The sequence below is a fragment of the Xenopus tropicalis genome, chromosome 1 (assembly GCF_000004195.4).
Source record: "Xenopus tropicalis strain Nigerian chromosome 1, UCB_Xtro_10.0, whole genome shotgun sequence".
Classification (NCBI taxonomy): domain Eukaryota; kingdom Metazoa; phylum Chordata; class Amphibia; order Anura; family Pipidae; genus Xenopus; species Xenopus tropicalis.
The window spans coordinates 76,596,222-76,615,555 of NC_030677.2; the positions used below are offsets into that span (position 1 = coordinate 76,596,222).

At 37.6% G+C, this 19,334-nt stretch overlaps 1 protein-coding gene across 3 annotated transcripts in view; it reads right to left on the minus strand.

Moving 5' to 3' along the window:
• LOC100485437 (melanopsin-B-like) overlaps nt 1-19,334 on the minus strand; it is a 52,183-nt gene that overhangs the window by 14,639 nt on the left and 18,210 nt on the right. For all 3 annotated transcript variants that reach the window (XM_031903160.1, XM_012955560.3, XM_031903158.1), the window contains exons 3-9: nt 18,306-18,373; nt 15,242-15,387; nt 12,784-12,917; nt 10,231-10,434; nt 7,523-7,694; nt 5,738-5,893; nt 305-412 (exon numbers count right to left, since the gene is read on the minus strand). In XM_031903160.1, the coding sequence (XP_031759020.1) occupies nt 305-412; nt 5,738-5,893; nt 7,523-7,694; nt 10,231-10,434; nt 12,784-12,917; nt 15,242-15,387; nt 18,306-18,320 (935 nt within the window). In that variant the 5' untranslated portion in view covers nt 18,321-18,373. The remainder of the gene's footprint in view (nt 1-304; nt 413-5,737; nt 5,894-7,522; nt 7,695-10,230; nt 10,435-12,783; nt 12,918-15,241; nt 15,388-18,305; nt 18,374-19,334) is intronic.

Genomic DNA, 19,334 nt, shown 5'->3' on the forward strand with positions numbered 1-19,334 from the left:
ACATTGCCTTTTCTTAGTCATAAAACATGCAGAAATACCCAGACAATATCTGTCTCACCATGTGGTCTAGCTCTCAACAGCGAAGCCTTCAGAAAAGCTGATGTTGCAAAGGGATTATTAACAGTATCAGTTAGTATAACTATTCTTTTTAGTTCTAAATTAGCATCTTGATTACTGTGCATAGGGCTAGGGAATGTGGCATATATAGCAAAACATACTGCACCTTACAACAAGCTCTTCAGTATGGTATTTCATGCAGGCACATCAACATAGCACTTACCTTACCACTTTATAAATATTTTACCTGTATTTTGGGTGGATTATTCCATAGATGATTGGATTGTAGATAGCAGATGCTTTGGCAATGACTGCTGGGACTGTCTTGGAATAGGGAGTTAAAGATTTACCATGCCTAAAAAAAGAGACTTATACTGAGCTTAATATATATAATTTTGTATCTACAAAACTGACATTTTGTTTTTGTAAAGAAATACATAATGAGAAAATGGAACAGTTTGCCATGCTTTCACTGACAATATTGACAATCGCTTGCTGCAATCATGTTTTACATTTTCAGATACAAATACAGGAGGCACAATGATTTAGGCTGCTATTAAATTGTAAACAAATGGGAGTTAATTAGGCCTGCCAGCCACTTATGGACAGGAGATGGGCACACATACACATGGCCATTCATTTGCATTTAATTCAGCTGGTGCAACAGTGTGTATCTGTAAGCACAATAAGCAAAGAAAATCCAGCATATAATGACTGACTGTGGCTTGAGGGTTCACCAGTGTCAGTATTGCACCAAAATGGGCACTACTGGCAAACGGTAGGGGGCCGCACACACAAACAGATAAGCTGCTGGATTGGTCTAAAGCGGCTTAAATGGCATCTTAAATTTGCATATCATCTGCCTTTGACTCTATTGCTCTCTTACGTATAAAGCGTTCCTCACCATCACATCACGCTAAATGGTTCGATAACTCCTTAAAGGAACTAAAGAAAGAGGGGCGCAAACACCAGCGCTCAAAGGATAAACACTCCCTGATTTGTCACCAAAAGAACTACCAGGCAACGATCACCAAGAAAAAGTCCTCTTTTCTTTCACAAGAAATTGCAAAAGCAGCCAACAAACCTGCCCAGTTATTCCGCACAGTTGACAGGCTATGCAACCCATCCTGCCTGAAACCCAACATCACATCCTCTAAGGACCCTCTTCTTCACAGACAAAGTCTCATCTATTCGGTCTGCTATCAAATCCACAACACCAAAAACCTATGCAGAGCCTCAAAATGGATGCCACAACAACCTACCATCATGGTCTGACTTTCAGATAATTACCGAAGAAGTCATCTCGCATATCCTTCTAAACCTCCGCCAGACTACCTGCGACCTGGACCCTGGCCCAACACAGTTCATGCTGAAATGCCCTAATCTGTTCAGGCCAGCATTTCACAAGATAGTCAACTGTTCCTTGCAAGCAGGGAAGTTTCCTACCTGCCTGAAAGAAGCAATCATTAGGCCTTTACTCAAGAAACCATCCCTAGACCCAGATAATCTAAGCAACTACAGACCTGTCTCCAACCTCCCCTTTCTGGGAAAAGTTATCGAGAAGGCTGCATATCTCCAACTTGAAGCCAGGCTCTCAATGAACAACATCTTTGACCCCCTACAATCTGGCTTCAAGAAGCACCACAGCTGTGAAACAGCCCTTGTCCAGATTTGCAATGACCTGCTCATGGCCAGAGACAGGGGCGAGTGCTCCATCCTGATATTGCTTGACCTCTCAGCGGCTTTTGATACAGTCGACCATGAAATCTTGCTTAACAGACTGCAAGAGTACTGTGGCATCTATGGCTTAGTCCTCCAATGGTTCTCTTCCTTCCTAGCTGGCAGAACACAACGGGTAGCCTTGGGGCCTTTCCAGTCCAACCCTGTACCACTAAAATATGGCGTGCCCCAGGGCTCAATACTATCCCCTTTGCTGTTTACCATATACATGCTGCCACTTGGGAAAATCATTCAAAAACACGGTCTGACATACCACTGCTATGCTGATGACACCCAGCTTTATATGTCATTTAAACCCGACACGACAGATCCTATCCCAAAAATAAACACATGCCTAGCTGAACTTCAGGAGTGGATGGACGAAAACTGGCTCAAACTAAATGCTGACAAGACTGAGGTTCTTGTCATCGGTGGCCAGCGCCTAACAGCAAAGCAGCTCCAGACACAGTCAATGCCACTGAGGTTAGGGACCTCAGATCTTGCTAGCTCCAACACTGTGCGCAGCTTGGGTTTACTAACTGATGGGGAATTAAACTTCAGGAGCCAAATTTCAGCTGTGGTGAAACATTCCTTCTTTCACCTAAGGAATATTGCAAAAATTAAACACCTCATTCCTTCTGAGGTTCTTCCAACCCTAGTTCATGCCTTCATCTCATCACGACTGGACTATTGCAATGCCCTCTATGCAGGCCTTCCAAATAAAGACCTACACCGCCTGCAGCTAGTACAGAATGCTGCCGCAAGATTGCTAACAAGCCAACCCCGCCATTGCCACATAACACCAATCCTTCGCTCACTGCACTGGCTACCCATAAAATGGAGAATCCTTTTCAAAATTGGGATGCTAACATTCAAATCCCTACATGGCCTGGGCCCCCGATACCTGAAGGACTTGCTGCAACTACGTCACACCTCCCACAATCTTAGATCAAATGGATCCAATAATCTGACCACCCCCAGAGTTCAACTGAAAACCTTTGGATCCAGAGCTTTCTGTCATGCTGCCCCTACCCTGTGGAACGCCTTGCCAAACGGGATCAAGACAGCTCCAACCTTGGACACATTTAAATCAAAACTGAAAAGCCACCTGTTTAGCCTGGCATTTATGGCCACATAACTTATCTGAGACAAGCTTATGCGCTTTGGGTCCCACGGGAGAAAAGCGCTTTACAAATGTTTGTTGTTGTTGTTGTTGTTGTATTTAGTACCTTTAGTACTAGAAAGGACACTTGTCCTACTTCTCTAGATAATCTTTTATCCTGCCCTGAGCTGGGGTATGGGAGAGAATCGCAAGTGTAAAACATGTTACAGGTATATTTCTCATAATAAAAAAAAAAAGCATTTTACACAATTAAGTTATTTACAGTATATTTTCCTAATGTTCTGTAACCACAGAATCCCTTAATGAGTTGGCATATCTTTCTGATATAAAATACAATTTATTATTTACCTAATCTTTATAGTAGTAGATTTTGGACATCAAAAGGTTAGGTATGATGAACAAATGTAAGGTATAAATATATAAGACAATTCAAGAAAAGGCCATGAGTAATTTGCAGTTGATCAAAGTTATGGGACCTGTATTAATGTGAGGGATAAAAGGCCGCTAAATACATGAACATATCCTCAAACCTAGAATCTTATTGTTAACAAATAAGAGAAATTTGTAAATGAGTTTGTAACAATGTGCCCAATTACTTTTAGTGTGTAATGATTGGTTATTGAACCCTTTAGTGTAAGCACTACTATTACATACAGAGGGGACTTACCTAGTTCCCTCTTCCTCTGAATCCCTATCTGGTAAGGTACTGCAAGGGCACTGGCTCCTTCCCTACTCCTCATTGGAGCCTCATCAGCCTGCTAATTGGCCTACTCTGTCACCAACTACAGTGAGCTCCACAAAGCTAACCTATCTCTATCCACCCTAACTCTTGGCTCCCTATGGTACCTAAATGAGGTGCCAAGCCTCAGACTCCCTGGCATCATTCACTCTCCTTACATCGGCAGAAAAGAAAATGGCACATTGTTCTCTCCCTTATATAACCTCTCTCTAGGGACATCCCCCCCAAGTGCCACAGAGGGGAACCTGCTCCAGATCTTACCTACAGTGCTATTTAGTTACTGGAACCAAAACTTACACAAACATTTATTTACACAAACTGAACTATTTCTACTCCTTAAAAGTTGACCACAGCCTTATGCTTTTAAATTGGAATGATTTCCTTCAACTTCATCATCAATATTATTACCCTTACAAGTACAGCAAAAATATGCAATTGTAGTGAAATTACAATATTCATACTTCTTTTGACATGGCAGATAAAGCATTGGAGACATCAGACACCTTAGCATATACATTGTTTAAACCTCTGTCAAATTTGAATGTGTTGTTTATTCCAGAATTCTGCAGCCCTGTCTGAGCCATTATCAGGTTCTATTGATTTTGTGTCATGGAGATTTATCTTGATTTTTCAAATACTTGCATAGAATATCAACAGTAACAAAATAATGATCCATTCCTGGATCCATTTAAACACCTACTCACACTAAATGGTAAGATGAAATAAATATATCTCATCAGCACTCAAATGATATTGGTCTAGTTAAGATTCCCAAAAGAAGAAAATACTGTTTAACAAATATTAGCCCAACATAATAAGGGTCATTTACATTTGTAGGGTCATTTACATAAGTTCTCATCTAACAAGCACATGCACCTCCTGTGAAACGCTGCATTCTGCTCATGCTGGATCTGGCACAAGAAGAGCGCAGCATCGGGAGGCACAGACAAGCCCTGTCCTTACCGCCAGAGCTGCAGGTGAACCCCCGTGCCTCCACCTGCTGCCCCTTTTGTACAGAGCGCTGCCTAATGTAGCACTTTATTTAAAGGTCTACTTAGTCTAAAAGAGAGCACAGAGGCCTGTGGCCATTCTGTATTGTGCAAAGTGCTATTATATTTCATAAAAATCTGCAACTTAAAACATTTAATGTCTTTACTCTGCTGAATAATAGATTCTTATTTTCTATAGCAAGTGTTATACTGTCACACTTTTAAGTTCAGCAGCCCCACTGCATACATGTTATTTCCATTTGCAGAAACAGAACAGTACCATCATCACCTGACAACTGCAACTGGATCTATGGGCAGTTTACCTAAAACTTTCATTCTATAAATCCCAATAAAGAGCAGGCATTTTGCACATTGGTGCAACCCGGGGAATTCTGGGAATTGTAGTTTATGCATTTGCAGAAAAGCTAGTATTAAGTATTATGGGACTCCTTTATGAAGTATTAAGGGACTGTAGAGTGAACATTTGCATTTTTGTGCAATTTGTTTTTTCCATTCTTCTACATTTTTTTTTATGAGTGCTGTTGGCCTGGTGGGCCCAGACCTGATCCCCACAGGGCGCTCCCCCAAGCCGCTGGTCTCCCTCCTCGACATGCTGAAGGTCAGTTTAATCTACCACGCTCTGGGGAGGAGGTTGGAAGTGTGGTGGGGGGGTGAAGGTCACAGCGGGGGCCCATTGGGGCGTGCAAGGGCCCCTGAGGCAGTATCCCTGGTGGGCCCTGCACCCCCCAGTCCGACCCTGGATACAAGAGGTAAAGAGGGCCCTGCTCAAAGGAGCTTAACTAGATCCAAGAAACAAGCAAAGTTTGCATTTTCTTTTTACTTTCAAAGAGAACCCCTTCCCCCATCAGAGGTGTGGGCAAATAAAGCATTACAGTATCAAAAATAATGTGAATCTTTTGCAAGAAAAAAACGTTAGTACCAGCTTAATGCAAATGTTATCCTGTGTAATAACTGCATACTGATTATTTTACTGCTGTAGGGTAGCAATTTCACTTAGTACAAACCAGCAATGGCCCTTACTACACATCAGGAATAGCTTGACTGTGTCACTCCAGTGACTTAATAATTAATAATTCTGTCAGCACTTACCCAGCCCAAGCAATCAGTGTGACACAAGCATAAGGAGACCAAGACAGTACATAAACAATGATGATTACAAAAGCAATTTTTGCCATTTTCCATTCATTCTTCATGGTCGGTGTCAAAAAAGATTGGCGACCGTATGATCCAAGTTTTTGTACATTCCTAAAAAAAGAATACAACTGTGATTCCTGTGTAATTGCCCACTCTTTACTGCACATAATGAAAATAATGACTGCTTAGATTAAGCATGGTTCTTCCAACAGAATTTTTTCTCCGTATAATCTAAAATGATAAAAATAATAAACACACACACACACATGCCACTTTAATTATTGGATACCCTCATAGGGCCCACTTTATTACAAAGTGATAAAAAAAAATATCAATCATTTCAGATTTAACAATCTTTTGGTTGCAAAGCAGTCTCAATCTTTATCCCTCCATGCCATTAACTGCATCAGGGATTAACAATTCAAATGGATATTACAGCTCAGCTATGCCCCTAAAATCAAAGACCTTATAGCATGGTGTTTAACCTAAGCAGCTGAACATGTAATGAAAAACTGACATATTCATCTGCTTTGATAAATGGGGTAATTTTAAATATTATAAGCAAAGTGTTAATGTGATATATATATTAGTGTTTGACCTGAGTCATGTACAGAAAACCATAAAAGCCATTTGTTTCATACCTAAAAATTACATCACCTTGTGTAAATAACAGCAGCATAAATAGTAAATAATCACTTAATCACCCTCCAACACAATAACTTTCCATTATATTTCTAATAGTAATAATATGCAACTCTCTCGTCATTTTCTCAATATAGTTACATAACAGACTTACAGTAGATGTGCAATAAATATATAGCACAAAGTATATCTGTAAAGTGCTTTTTCACATGGCAAGCAGCATCATTAAGATATTTTAATCTGTGGTTGTGGGGCATCAAACAGGAACAGATGCACAACCCACCAACTGTTCCTTATATTTCAGCAGTAAATAAATTACTATGTGTTGTGACCAATGAAGAAATACTCACCTTTTCTATTATCTGATTAATAACTGATCTATATGTAGAACATTATTTACACATTTATTTATACCATTTTGATTTGTCCACTTGAAGTTCCTTCATTTTTATGGAAAACCTATAAAAGCCAGTTTTTTTACTATGCCATTTAAAGGTCATACAATTGCTTCGTTACTGCAAGCACTATGTTAATTGAGTGTTCACACACACACACAGCATTTATATAGGGGAAAGCAAAATTGTGATCACAGCAGCATTCCTTTCTGTTTATACTAAATTGTATTCCTGCACTGGTCTGATCTTGCTTTAAATGTTTCCATTATTCCAAAATTGAGAACACTCTTGAGGTCACTTCTTACCCACTAAATTGCAGCTATTCATAAGCTTTTTAGTCTCATTTAAAGATTCTAATCAGTAAAATGTCAGCAACACTAATTAGTCAACCCCATTATCACTAGCTGAGCACAGGAATTTGCTGTTATTATGGGGTATGATGTGTTTTCTGCACAGTTTTGAAGGCTGGGCCTTCATGTATTAACTGTCATTGCTAAACTGCTTATAGCATAACTGAGAACATATTAAGATACACCTGCACTGGGTCCTACCATTCCTGGTTATTTGGAAGTGGTGTTATCATTGTTTAATAAAACATATAGGGCTCCAAGTCGATTTTTGATATGAATCCTGGCAACAGGATGTAGAACCATAATAAAAAATACAGATCGGAAAATACATTAATAAACACAAAGCAGCTTACCTGCCAGTACTTCTAATTGCCAGAAACATGAAAAAGTAACAATGTGATATTATGATAAGTGGAATGAAGAAGACGCAACAGCACAACATCATTGTGTAACTTTTGTTTGATGTTGTAGATGTCACATAGTCCCACGTACAAGATATCCTTAAGCCCTCTGGCACATAGGAACCTAGAAGAAAAGCATTATTCATCTGTAAATCATTTTAGAACACAGGGACTAAACATTCTTCTAAAGGGAACTGCTATATGTTATGATTTTTTGGATGTCCCCCGAGAAAAAGACTATTCGCACAGAAGACCAAAATGTCAGCAGTAAAGGTCATTTTATTCACGATTCATATTCTTTTTGTACAAAAATACGTGTGGGAAAACTCCCAGCAGAGGATCTGGAGCAGTGATCCCCAACCAGTGGCTCGTGAGCAACATGTTGCTCTCCAACCCCTTGGATGTTGCTCTCAGTGGCCTTAAAGCAGGTGCTTATTTTAAAATTCTTGGCTTGGAGGCAAGTTTTGGTTGCATAAAAACCAGATGTACTGCCAAACAGAGTCTCCTGTAGGTTGCCATTCCATATAGGGGTTACCAAATAGCCAATTACAGTCATTATTTGGTACCCCAGGAACATGTTTTATGCTTGTGTTGCTCCCCAAGTCTTTTTACATTTGAATGTGGCTCACGGGTAAAAAAAGGTTGGGGATCCCTGATCTGGAGCATAGAAGAGACAGAGACACTGAAAAATGCAGGAAAAATAACTTTACCTTTAATTATTAACTCAAAACAAATGTACAAGTTGCTTGTCTTCATATGGCAGCAAAAATACAATAATCTCTAACAAATGAAGTTGTAGTCTTCTTGACTGCCCCAGGGCCTCTCCTGGCCCACCACAAGTTTAGCACCCTGTTACTTAAAGTTCAGCCAGGCCACACAGCCTACTTCCCAACTAACTCCACTGCTGCACTTTCTTCATACATTGCCTTTCTACCTGAGAGAATATTAACCCCAGGTATTCCCCTGCAATCTGTATCATGCACCTTAAAGGAATACTGTCATGGGAAAACATGTTTTCAAAACACATTTAAAAAACACAGTTAAAACACAGTTAAAAGAGATTCTCCAGCATTGAAATCTGTTTTTCAAAAGTGCAAACTTTTTTTATATTTCATTTCACATGAGACTAGCCATATTCTTCATTTCCCAGGGTGCCACAGCCATGTGACTTGTGCTCTGATAAACTTCAGTTACTCTTTACTGCTGCCCTGTAAGTTGGAGTGATATCACCTTCTTCCCTTTTCCCCCCAGCAGCCACTCAGTAGAACAATGGGAAGGCAGCAAGATAGTAGCTACCTGACACCTGTGGTAGATGTTGGAACAGCACTCAATTGTAAAAAATCCAAGTCTAGCTTTGGACTCCTCCAGTTACATGGGAGTAGGAGAAACAATAGGTTATCTTAAAGCAGTTCTAATGTGTAGCACTGGCTATTTCTGAAAGCTCAGAATCAGATGCAATGCACTGAGATGGCTGCCTACACACCAATATTACAACTAAAAAATAAATACAACTGTTGGTTTAAGAACAAAATTTGAAATGGCACTAAATTTTTTGCAAAAATCATGACAGAATCTCTTGCACACTTTCCTGTATATTTTTAGGCAAGACAGATATATATATACTTGTATATTGGAGCTGTGATTTAGAGTGCTTGGGACCTAGGGTTTTCCAGATACTAACAATTATTTAAACATTAAATAAACCCAATTGTTTTGCCTCTAATAACGCCTCTAATAATAATAATAAGGATTAATTATATCTTAGTTGGGATCAAGCACAAGGTACTGTTTTTATTATTACAGAGAAAAAGGAAATAATTTTTTTAAAATGTGAAATATTTGGTTATAATGGAGCTTTCTGGATAACGAACCTGTAAATACTTTTTATACAACACATATATATATATGTATGCACACACGTACAAACACACATATATATATACTCTATATTTACATTCAATAACATACACTAAACTAGATGAATTCATGTAGCCCTTGATATTTTAATATTTCCCTTTCCAAGAAGACATTCAAACCAGTGGAGTCTGCTCTATGGTATTCTTCCCTACCCAGCCACTTGAAACAGGCGGTGAATGCCCTGGGTCTCACCAAAGATTTCTTTGCATGGAGGGTGGGCATATTGTAGGTACGCCACTGATCCAATCACCTACTAAATGACATTACTAATTTTTAAATCTCAGAATAATGCTTCTTTTAGGAAAACAAATGGAACAGCTTTGAAAAAAATACGTACCAAATTCAATGTTGTGGTTTACATGAAGCAGTGTCTCTTAATAATAATACAAGCATGATAAAATTAAGTCACTTATGTAACAGTAGGTCAAAAGTTTGCTCCAGTTCTTGCAAACCACAGGGACAAATTAAATGTTTCATCATTCTAATTGCAGGAGACCAACACCTGCTTATTCATTGCCATCGCAAACTAGACCTGGAGCAAACTCAGTATTTTGTTGGTATATTATATTGTATTAATAAATGCATTTATTTACTAAGATGAAATTATATATATGTATTAAACATTTAGATTTATGTGAATTACTACTTTTTAATTGTTAGTGTAACTTTACCTATGTTAGGTATATTGTTGGTGAGGATTCTGTACTCCAGAAAAGTTTATGAGAGTAGATTGTTCAACTTACTCCAGCCAAGTAATGGTGCCAAGCTCCACATAAAAGAATACATCCAGACCAGGACAATAACCTGTGATGTTCTTTTTTTGGAAGACCATTGAATGGACTGTAGGGGTTTTGTGATAACTATATATCGATTGACTGATATAGCCAGTAGAGTCATCATAGAGGTTATTCCAAACAATGCCCCACAAAACGCATACACGTTACAGCCTAGAAAATACAAGAGGAGAAAAAGAGAAATTAAACAGTTTTTCACTTATTTTGTATCTTTTAAACCTTGATTTTATAATGTGATAATGTAATATCCTTATGTTTTATATGTATGTATAGATATTTTTATAAGAACCATAAATATTCTGTAAATTATATTCTTATAAATGGAGCTTAGTGGTTACATCAGTCATAATCGGTGCTTAATCATGTAATTGTCACATGACTCATTGAAACTATAATAAGTCACCTCAGAGTTCCATGACCTGTACAAGTGCATGGGTTTTGGCCTCTTGCCTTTATATGGTAATGAATCTCCTTGGTGACTTATTATAACTTTATATTTTACAATAGGGGGTATAATATATACAATTTATATTTTAGATTATTCCCTGTATACATTGTAAACTTTTGTGGCCAACAGTTTTGGCTTCATATTTTATATGGTCATGGAACTCCTTGGTGACTTATAATATCCTTATATTTTATAAGAGGGGCATATATTTTCCACTATATAATTCTCAAAAAACATCTATATCCTGTAAATTATATGCTTATAATATACAGTTTTGTCATTTCCCTATGGGACCAAACTGTGAATTATCTTATAAACGTTGCTTACTAATGTCACAAGTTATAAATCTGAGCTTAGTGATATAATTTCTGTCACATGACTCAACGTAAAACTCATGACGTAAAACTTGTATTTTATAATAAATAAAGTACCCTCTGTTGTAAAATATGAGGATATTAGAAGTCACTTCGGAGTTCCATGACCTTTATATGTGATACAGTATTTCTATTTTTATTTTATTCCCTAAATACATTGTAAACTATTGGCATAGTAGTGCTTACTTTTGTGGCATAGTACTGACTTTTAAGCAGCGATTCACTTTTTTTTTATAATGATTTCAGAAGATTATGTTTAGCAAGGCTTCTTTCCTAATTAAGTTTGAAGCTGATATGAAAACAGATAATCATCATGCCAGACACAATTGTTCTTTTCACAAGGTGTAATGAGTTAGTAATTAAACCATCATAGTGCTAGGAAGTAGCAATTAAAATATTTAAATACATGGTTGTCATGCACCAGATGTCTACTTTGCTTCTTTTCTTCAAATCACCCTGCTGTTAAACCCTTTTATCTGCCTGGCAAAACTGATGTGTCTAAAATTATTCGTATCTGTTTTTTGCTTCATGTGTTATAATGCAAAGAATTATATTTGGACTGAGGAGAATAAATGGCACTGAGCAAACATTACTAATGTAGCATGATTATTGAACTGAATTTGAGAGTAATCTCTAAACTAAAATGTCTTTTTGGATGACATTTTCGGGGCTGAATCATGTTTTATCTGCATACTGCAAATCACGCTCATTCAGCTATATCTATTATTTTCTATGTAATGAGGCAAAACTATTGTTTGATATACTGTACTCTACTCTTTTCACTATTGTGTGATGTATTCCATGTTTCTACTCAAGTGTTGTGTTTCTAAGGAGCTCAAAAATTAACTTTTACTGTTTAGATCAATGGAAATACCTTGCAAGTTAAAATGCTTTATTTAGATGAAGCAGGGTTTTACATATGGGCTGTTTTATGGAACAAATTTTTTACCTGTATTGTTTGGGGGGATATTTTTCCTTTAAGTATTTTTAATGGAATAGTAGAAACAATGTATATTTGCATAATAAATAACATTGGGAACTAAAACCAGTGATGTTTTAAAGGAATTTCACAAACAGTCAAAAACATCATTTTTATTAATCTTACATACATATTTACTTGGTTACGTTGGGACCATCAAGTTCAACCCCTCCAAAATCAACCCCAGTGCACATATATACATAAACCATATATACCAACATCAGTACTAACTGTAGATTTTAGTATCACAATAGCCTTGGATATTATGCTTGTTCAAGACATATTCCAAGCACCTCTTTTTAAATTGCAAAACAAATGTAAACCTCGCTTATACCTATTATGTATTTAGCAAGAAATTATGTTGCTAACTGACATGTTTTTTTTGTACTGCAAGTCAAATGGCAGTACTGTATTCATGAGGGAAGGGCTGTGGGAAGCATTTAGGGAATTTTGCACCCCTTAGTACTCTTGCAGGTAAATAACCTGATTGATATATCTCTATATATGTTATGTTAAAGCAAAAAATGTTGATTATGGTTGATGTGTTTTCTTGGTGTTCAGATTTTAAAGCACCTTAGATAATTCTTGAATACCACTTTAAGTATACAACAGTAACTGTAATATCATACAATTCTATAGCTAATCTTTGATGTGCATTTAAATAGCAGAAAATAATACATAAAAATGTGGAAAGTAATTACCTATTTCTCCAAGTATCCACTCCCTGTGCAAGCTGCTAAGAAAGCAAACTGGTGCCTGTGTCGCTGACATCAAAAAATCACTGATTGCTAAGTTCATTATAAAATAGTTGGGTGCTGTCCTCAGCTTCTTGTTGCTGGGGAAAGACACAAGAATTGTAACCTGCAATTATTGGGTCAGTGCAATGTTTAGTTTTATTGAACAATAATTCACATAGATTTGAATTCATGCATAGAAAATACACACTGATTTAAACTGGAAACAAGAAAACATGCCGTTGATGGAGTCTGCTGGTATTGGTCTTAATATGATTGTTAGAGTGACAGTCAAATCATTTTCTTCCAAATGCTTAGTTTAATATTTGCTTTTTACTGGCACATATAGATGTGCTTTTCTGCATAAACAAGGCATAGAGATAAAGAGTTGAAAGCACAGTTTGCATTAGCGGAATATGATATAAGATAAGGAAATGTGTACATAAGGATATCGTATTTTTTCTTCTACATATGAAAAATTAATATCTGGGTTTACCAAAGGAAAAAAATACATTACATTACATTACAATACATACATTACATTATGTTTGTTTCTTATAAACATATAATATATATTGCTATGCTATATGCAAGTTATTATTAGAATTTAGACTTCTCTGAATGTATATATGTGTGTGTTTGCATAAGAAGTGCAGGAGTATAGAAGAATACATTGATGTGAAAATGCTTTTGATGTGCACGTTCATTCAGAAAATTGATCAAATTATGATTAGTTGGTTGAATTATTGAATAACAAAACCCTGCGGATAAAACTGCATGACTGAGTGTGGTTATTCTGTCCTACAGTATTGTAAAAATCATTGTGCATTTGTCATAACTATCGAAGCTACTGAAAACTAACCATGACAAGATCAATGGAAAATTGTTGATTTGATGCTCAGTTATCTGGAAGTGGGTTACATGCAAATAATGAAATCTATGACTTTCCACCCATTTATTGCCAGATAACCAAAAATTATGAAGGCTCTAGAAAAGCAAGTAATGGAAATTTGGTCATTTTCAACCAAAGAACAAAGTTGGGAAACTCAACCTAAAAATCTCAACAACACCTTTGGTGCAGCTGATATGTTTATTTTAATAAATGTGAGAGGTAAGGAGCATTCTGCTAACATTCTAGTCTTATAAATCATTTTTTTTTCCACTGTTTGGGTATTCTTATTAAAAATATTCGTTTTTTTAACAAGAGGGGGGCATTTACTAACGCTTAGGTCTTTTTTTTAGGATTCAGATTATTTTGCAAAAAATTCAAAAAAGTCAGTGGAAAAAAAAGTTGAGACTTTTCCGAGATTTACTTTGCCACAAAACTCTGGCAATTCTGAAAATACTCCATCTAAATCTTGTTGAGATCATGTAGAAGTTAATACATTACACAAGATACATCTTGAATGGCATACCTTAGGTTAAAATAAAAAGTCACAATCAGTGTGCCACAAAAGACATGTGATTAGCAGTGACTCATATATTAATCTATGGTGGCTCAATCACAGCGATTAGTCACTGCTACCGAGTTTTTTTTAAAGGAGAAGGAAAAAGAAAAAAATTAGTAAGCTTTATCAGAAAGGTCTATGTAAATACAGCCATTAGCACTCACAGAAAAGAGCAATGTGTTCTCTATCAAAAGAAACCTAGGATTTCTTGTCTTCCTTTGTGTAAACATGTTCTTCAGTATCAGGCTTTCTCTCTCAAAAAAATCCTTCATTCCCGGGGCCGGAGACTGGGCAGCTCTCTCCTCTCTCCCCTCTCCTGCTCCCCCCTCCCATAAGAATTAACAAGAATTCACTCTCCCTTCCATCATAATGTGTGATCTGAACTACCTGAGGCTAGAGCTTCAGCATGGAAGCTACTGAGACCAAGCTAAAATGGCAGCTGCTATCTTAAGCAAACAGATGGAGCTTCTAGGGCTGTTTACTCAGGTAAAGCTTTCTACAGATTAAATATAGCATTCTAGGTGACACTGATGTGGCTAATCTATTGGCATTAAAATGCCAAAATGCCTTTCCTTTTCTTTTAAAAGTCTTGGTGACTAATCCCCCCTGTGTTTCTTCATCCTTAACAGTCATAATGTTTTACTACTTATTTACTTTGTATGACAGATGACAAATGTCCTCTCCCTTCCCTGGAAGATCTTTCTTTGTTATGAATTTTTATAGGTTTTCTGAGTTTTGATGCTGGCTTTTGTGCAACAATTCAAAAAAGTTTGAAAAATGTTGGAGTTTTTGTGACTTTTTTCCCAGACATGCTTTATCATTTTCAGAGAAGTGGAAATGAAAGTTAAAAAAAAATAAAAGAAAAATGTGAGTTTTAATAAGTTTTTAGTTCTTTTTGTTATCCAAGCCATGAATAGGATCTACTGTAATTATGTGTGTATCCAAGGAAAGTATAAAAATCTACTATAATTCTGTACCTGTAAAATGCATAGAGGACCAACAAGTTTCCTATTATCCCCACAAAGCCAATTATCAATATGAAGCTTCCAATTGTGTAAAGAACCTGAGCTGGGGCATCTAGTTGTCCCGCTGCATCCTGACGACGTGTTCCATATTCAACCGTCTACATTAGAGAAAGAGAATAAATATATAAAGGTTTTTTTACTATCTGCATTCATTCCAAGGCAGCCACAACCTGCTGGCTTGGACTGGACACTATCAGATGACACAAGTAATATATAAGTCATGTTAATCCTGAGGTATATTCATCTATTGGCTAACTAAGGTGATAAGCAGATCAAGCTGGCAGAACATCTTAGTTCTCAGCAACTAAAGTACAGTAATTCAAATATCTATCAAAAAGTATTATGGCCTAACAAAGTACAACACCCATACCAATACTTGTATCTCTATAAAGGACCTAGTATATTGTGTGACTATTGTATATTTTATAGCTTATAAAAATATGGAAAACAGTAGGTTTCATCTTCTGCAATGAACTTTTTTAGTTACAGGTGCAGATTAAGTTATTGGTAACATTTACAACAGCCTTCAAATCTTTTTATTGAGAAAGTGCACACCTAGGTATGATTACTAACCAGTGGGGGATAGGGTGGTCTGAACCCCCCTATCCCCTGGGCCCACCACAGCCACTGGGTCTGCTTCCTCTTTAGATCTGCCACAGATTTTGGGGACAAGAATAGATTGTTATTTCCTTTAGTTATGCTTTTACTGGCTTTTAGAAAAGAGAACCCATGGCAGTGAAAGCTAACACTCTTGAAGCTGACGCAATTCAGATCTTTTCTGTGAAAAGATGACAGCTCATAGCAGTTGAAAAATATTTATTTTTAATTTTATTCCCTGATATTTTTATAGCTTATATAGGTATTTATATAGATTCTACATTTGCATCAGTCCCCACCCTAATGGAGCTTACAGTCCATATCAAAAGGTCCATATCATATTAACACACACTATGGTCAAATTAGTCAGAAGCCAACTAACCTGCCTGTATGTTTTTGGAGTGTGGGAGGAAACTGGAGTACTTGAAAGAACCCACAAAGACACAGGGTGGACATATAACTTCCCTGGCTGGGATTGACCTCAGGATCCCAGTGCTGATATATTTGAAGACAGGTGATAAAATATGAGTGAGTTCAGAACAGAGGACCCCTATAAATTATAGGATGATTGATAGCAAGATTATTAATAATAATAATAATAATAATGATAATAAGTCTACGTGATTTATATTTGGGCAACTTTCCTTTCCCTATATGACCATTACATATAACTGCACTTTTAAAATGATTTATAAAGGCTTGTTGCTGAAACAAAAATATCTGATGAGCAAACTATATCAAGATGTCAGATGAACTAATATAGGGTGACTGAAATCTATGGGCCATTGGCAACGGTCTCTCTTGAAGTCACATGATGACTATATCCTATATTTTCTGATCATTACTACATCAAATCTGTTTCTTCTAGAAAAATCTAGCACTTAGTAAAGAGTGCATAGTCAAGATGTGCAGCTCAGTCCTGTACTTACCTTCCACGTGCCTCCCCGGCCCACCCCTATTTAAACACAGACAGTGTTTCATTTAATGCTCATTCCGCAGGTCTCCCTGTGCAGTGGGTACGGTGCAAAAAAAAAAAAAAATCTATCGTGGGTACCCATTCCGAAAAGGGTTTTCACCGCCAACAATAGAAGTCGCCGGTGGAAATCTGTTTTCCTTCTGCAGGCAACTTTGCATGACTTCGGAAACCAAAGCGATGTGAAGGGCTTTCCACTGGCGACTTCTATTGTTGCCGGTGGAAACCCTTTTCGGAGACGGTACTCACCCGCGATAGCAGTGATCTATCGTGGACGAGTAAGTAGCTCCGTGGGTGCTTGCTCTTAATACTAGAGAAAATACAAAAGACTACCCATTGTTAACATTGTACCAATGCTTAAAGGAGAAGGAAAGGCTAGAAAGAATTAATCTCAAAATGCAGGCATATCTACATTTATCTCAATAGTGCCCTTAAGTCTCCCCATATTTCTCCCATTTAGAAGATGTGAAGCCAAACAGGAAGAAAAAATTCCCATATATTCCCCCAATATTCCCATAATGCCAACCTCCTGCACAGACCATGTGACCAGGACTGTAGGCGGCGCATGCGCACCAGCAGGAGCACTCCCCCCAGCATCCGGTTGCCATGGCGACCACCGCCCTTATAAACAGTGTATGCAGCGTCAGCTTGGGACAGAACAAAACAAGACAGCCGGCAGACAGGTGCTGGTGGGGGAAGAGGCAAGCGGGGAGCATGGGATGCTGACAAGAGGACACGAGCGGAGGGGTTGGGGTGCGGTGCTGACAAGAGGAAGCAAGCGGAGCGGGTAGTGTGTGACAGGAGGACGTGGGGGGGGGTTTGTGCAGACAAGCGGATGAGCGAGCGGACAAAAGGAGTGGACCGGAGCGGGTGGTGTGTGCCACGAGGACGCAGCGGGGGGGGGGGGTTGCTGACGAGTTGGAGATACATAAGTGGATACACATAAGGACGCAGCTGCTGGGGACGTGGGGGGGGGTGCAGGGAGGCTGTTGGGGGCGCATGCGCAGTAGAGACAGTGAGGGAAAGGCATTGGGCATCCCTTGTTAAAGATGGAGGCTCCGTTCACTGAAACAAGCATGTAGAATGTAATATGTGTATCTCTGTAAATCTTTAATTAGGCAAGCCAGCAATATAGCGTTTTTACACAGCAATAGTAGTACTATTTAATAGTGTGGTTAATAGATTTTGACTTTCCTTGTCCTTTAATGCTTTTAAATAACAAGGGGTTTGCATAGGGAATTAACAATTTGGAAGGGTATTAGTGCTCAGTGCTGCAACTGAGCTATGCTGGTCAAGGCAGTCAAAAGCATTCAGAAGAAGTCACACCTTTTTTTTTAGCTATGATAAATGTGTCAAACCCTTTGTGACCTGACCTGCTGGAAAGCCTTCTGGATTTTCTAGTTTCATCTCTCATAAATCTGCTCCAGGCACAATCTCATGACTTACTTTTTCAAGGTCCATCTTTGTCAGAGTAATCTAAGCTTCTGAAGTGCTTTGTATACCTTCACTGGGATCTAAAGAAGGCAAAAAAAAAAAAATTTAATAAACAGTTGGCTGATACAGTAGCTTAAGAAAATTTTTTTTCTCTCCAAAAAAGAGACTTTATCTTAAAGCAGACCTGTCACCTAGACATAAAAAGCTGTACAATTGAAGTCCTTTTCAAATAAAGCATGAGACTTAAATTATTTTATTTAATAAAACATCCATTTCTGCATAGCAATCACTTTCACTTTCATTTCTGCACTTTTTAGATGTGATTTCTCTCCTCACATCTCCCTTTCCACTGTCAAACTACTGTTTCAAACTACTGTTGGTAGCCTGTGCATGGAAGAATGTGTCAGGTCCCCATCTTGGTCCATATGTATGATTTTGAGATATTGCAAATGTTGCTTCCACAAAATGGCTGCCAACGGTTTGCTGCAATTGTGGATTCCAAAAAACGAAAAGAAATAATATTTGAATAAGTTATTTAGTGTTAGTAAAGTTCTTTTTGCCAGGCTAGCAAATTAAAATAGAATTTTGAATTATTTCTTAGGGTGACAGGTCCCCTTTAAACTCATTTTTACCAAAGAGTTGAAGTAGTGTATCTTAAGCAACAATATGAAGACAGCATTTGTAAGTTTCTCTAATAAATTACATGCAGCTGTAACATTACTTGTTCTTTCCCAATCTGATCTTTTAGAAATCTAAAATCGAATTTTTAAAGCTTTATATATTCATACATCTTTTGGCTCCCTTGCTCAATACTCAAGATTTAGAAGTTTTTATTTTTATTAAATATTCACACAGTCTAATGACCTGTCTCATACACCATCTTCTATTCCAAGGCATAGGACATACAAGACATCTCAGGTATACAGTATATGCCAATATGGTAAGATTTTGTAATAGGTCACCTATTTTTGTACAGGTATGGGACCCATTATCCAGAATGCTCGGGACCAAGGGTATTCCGGATAAGGGGTCTTTCCGTAA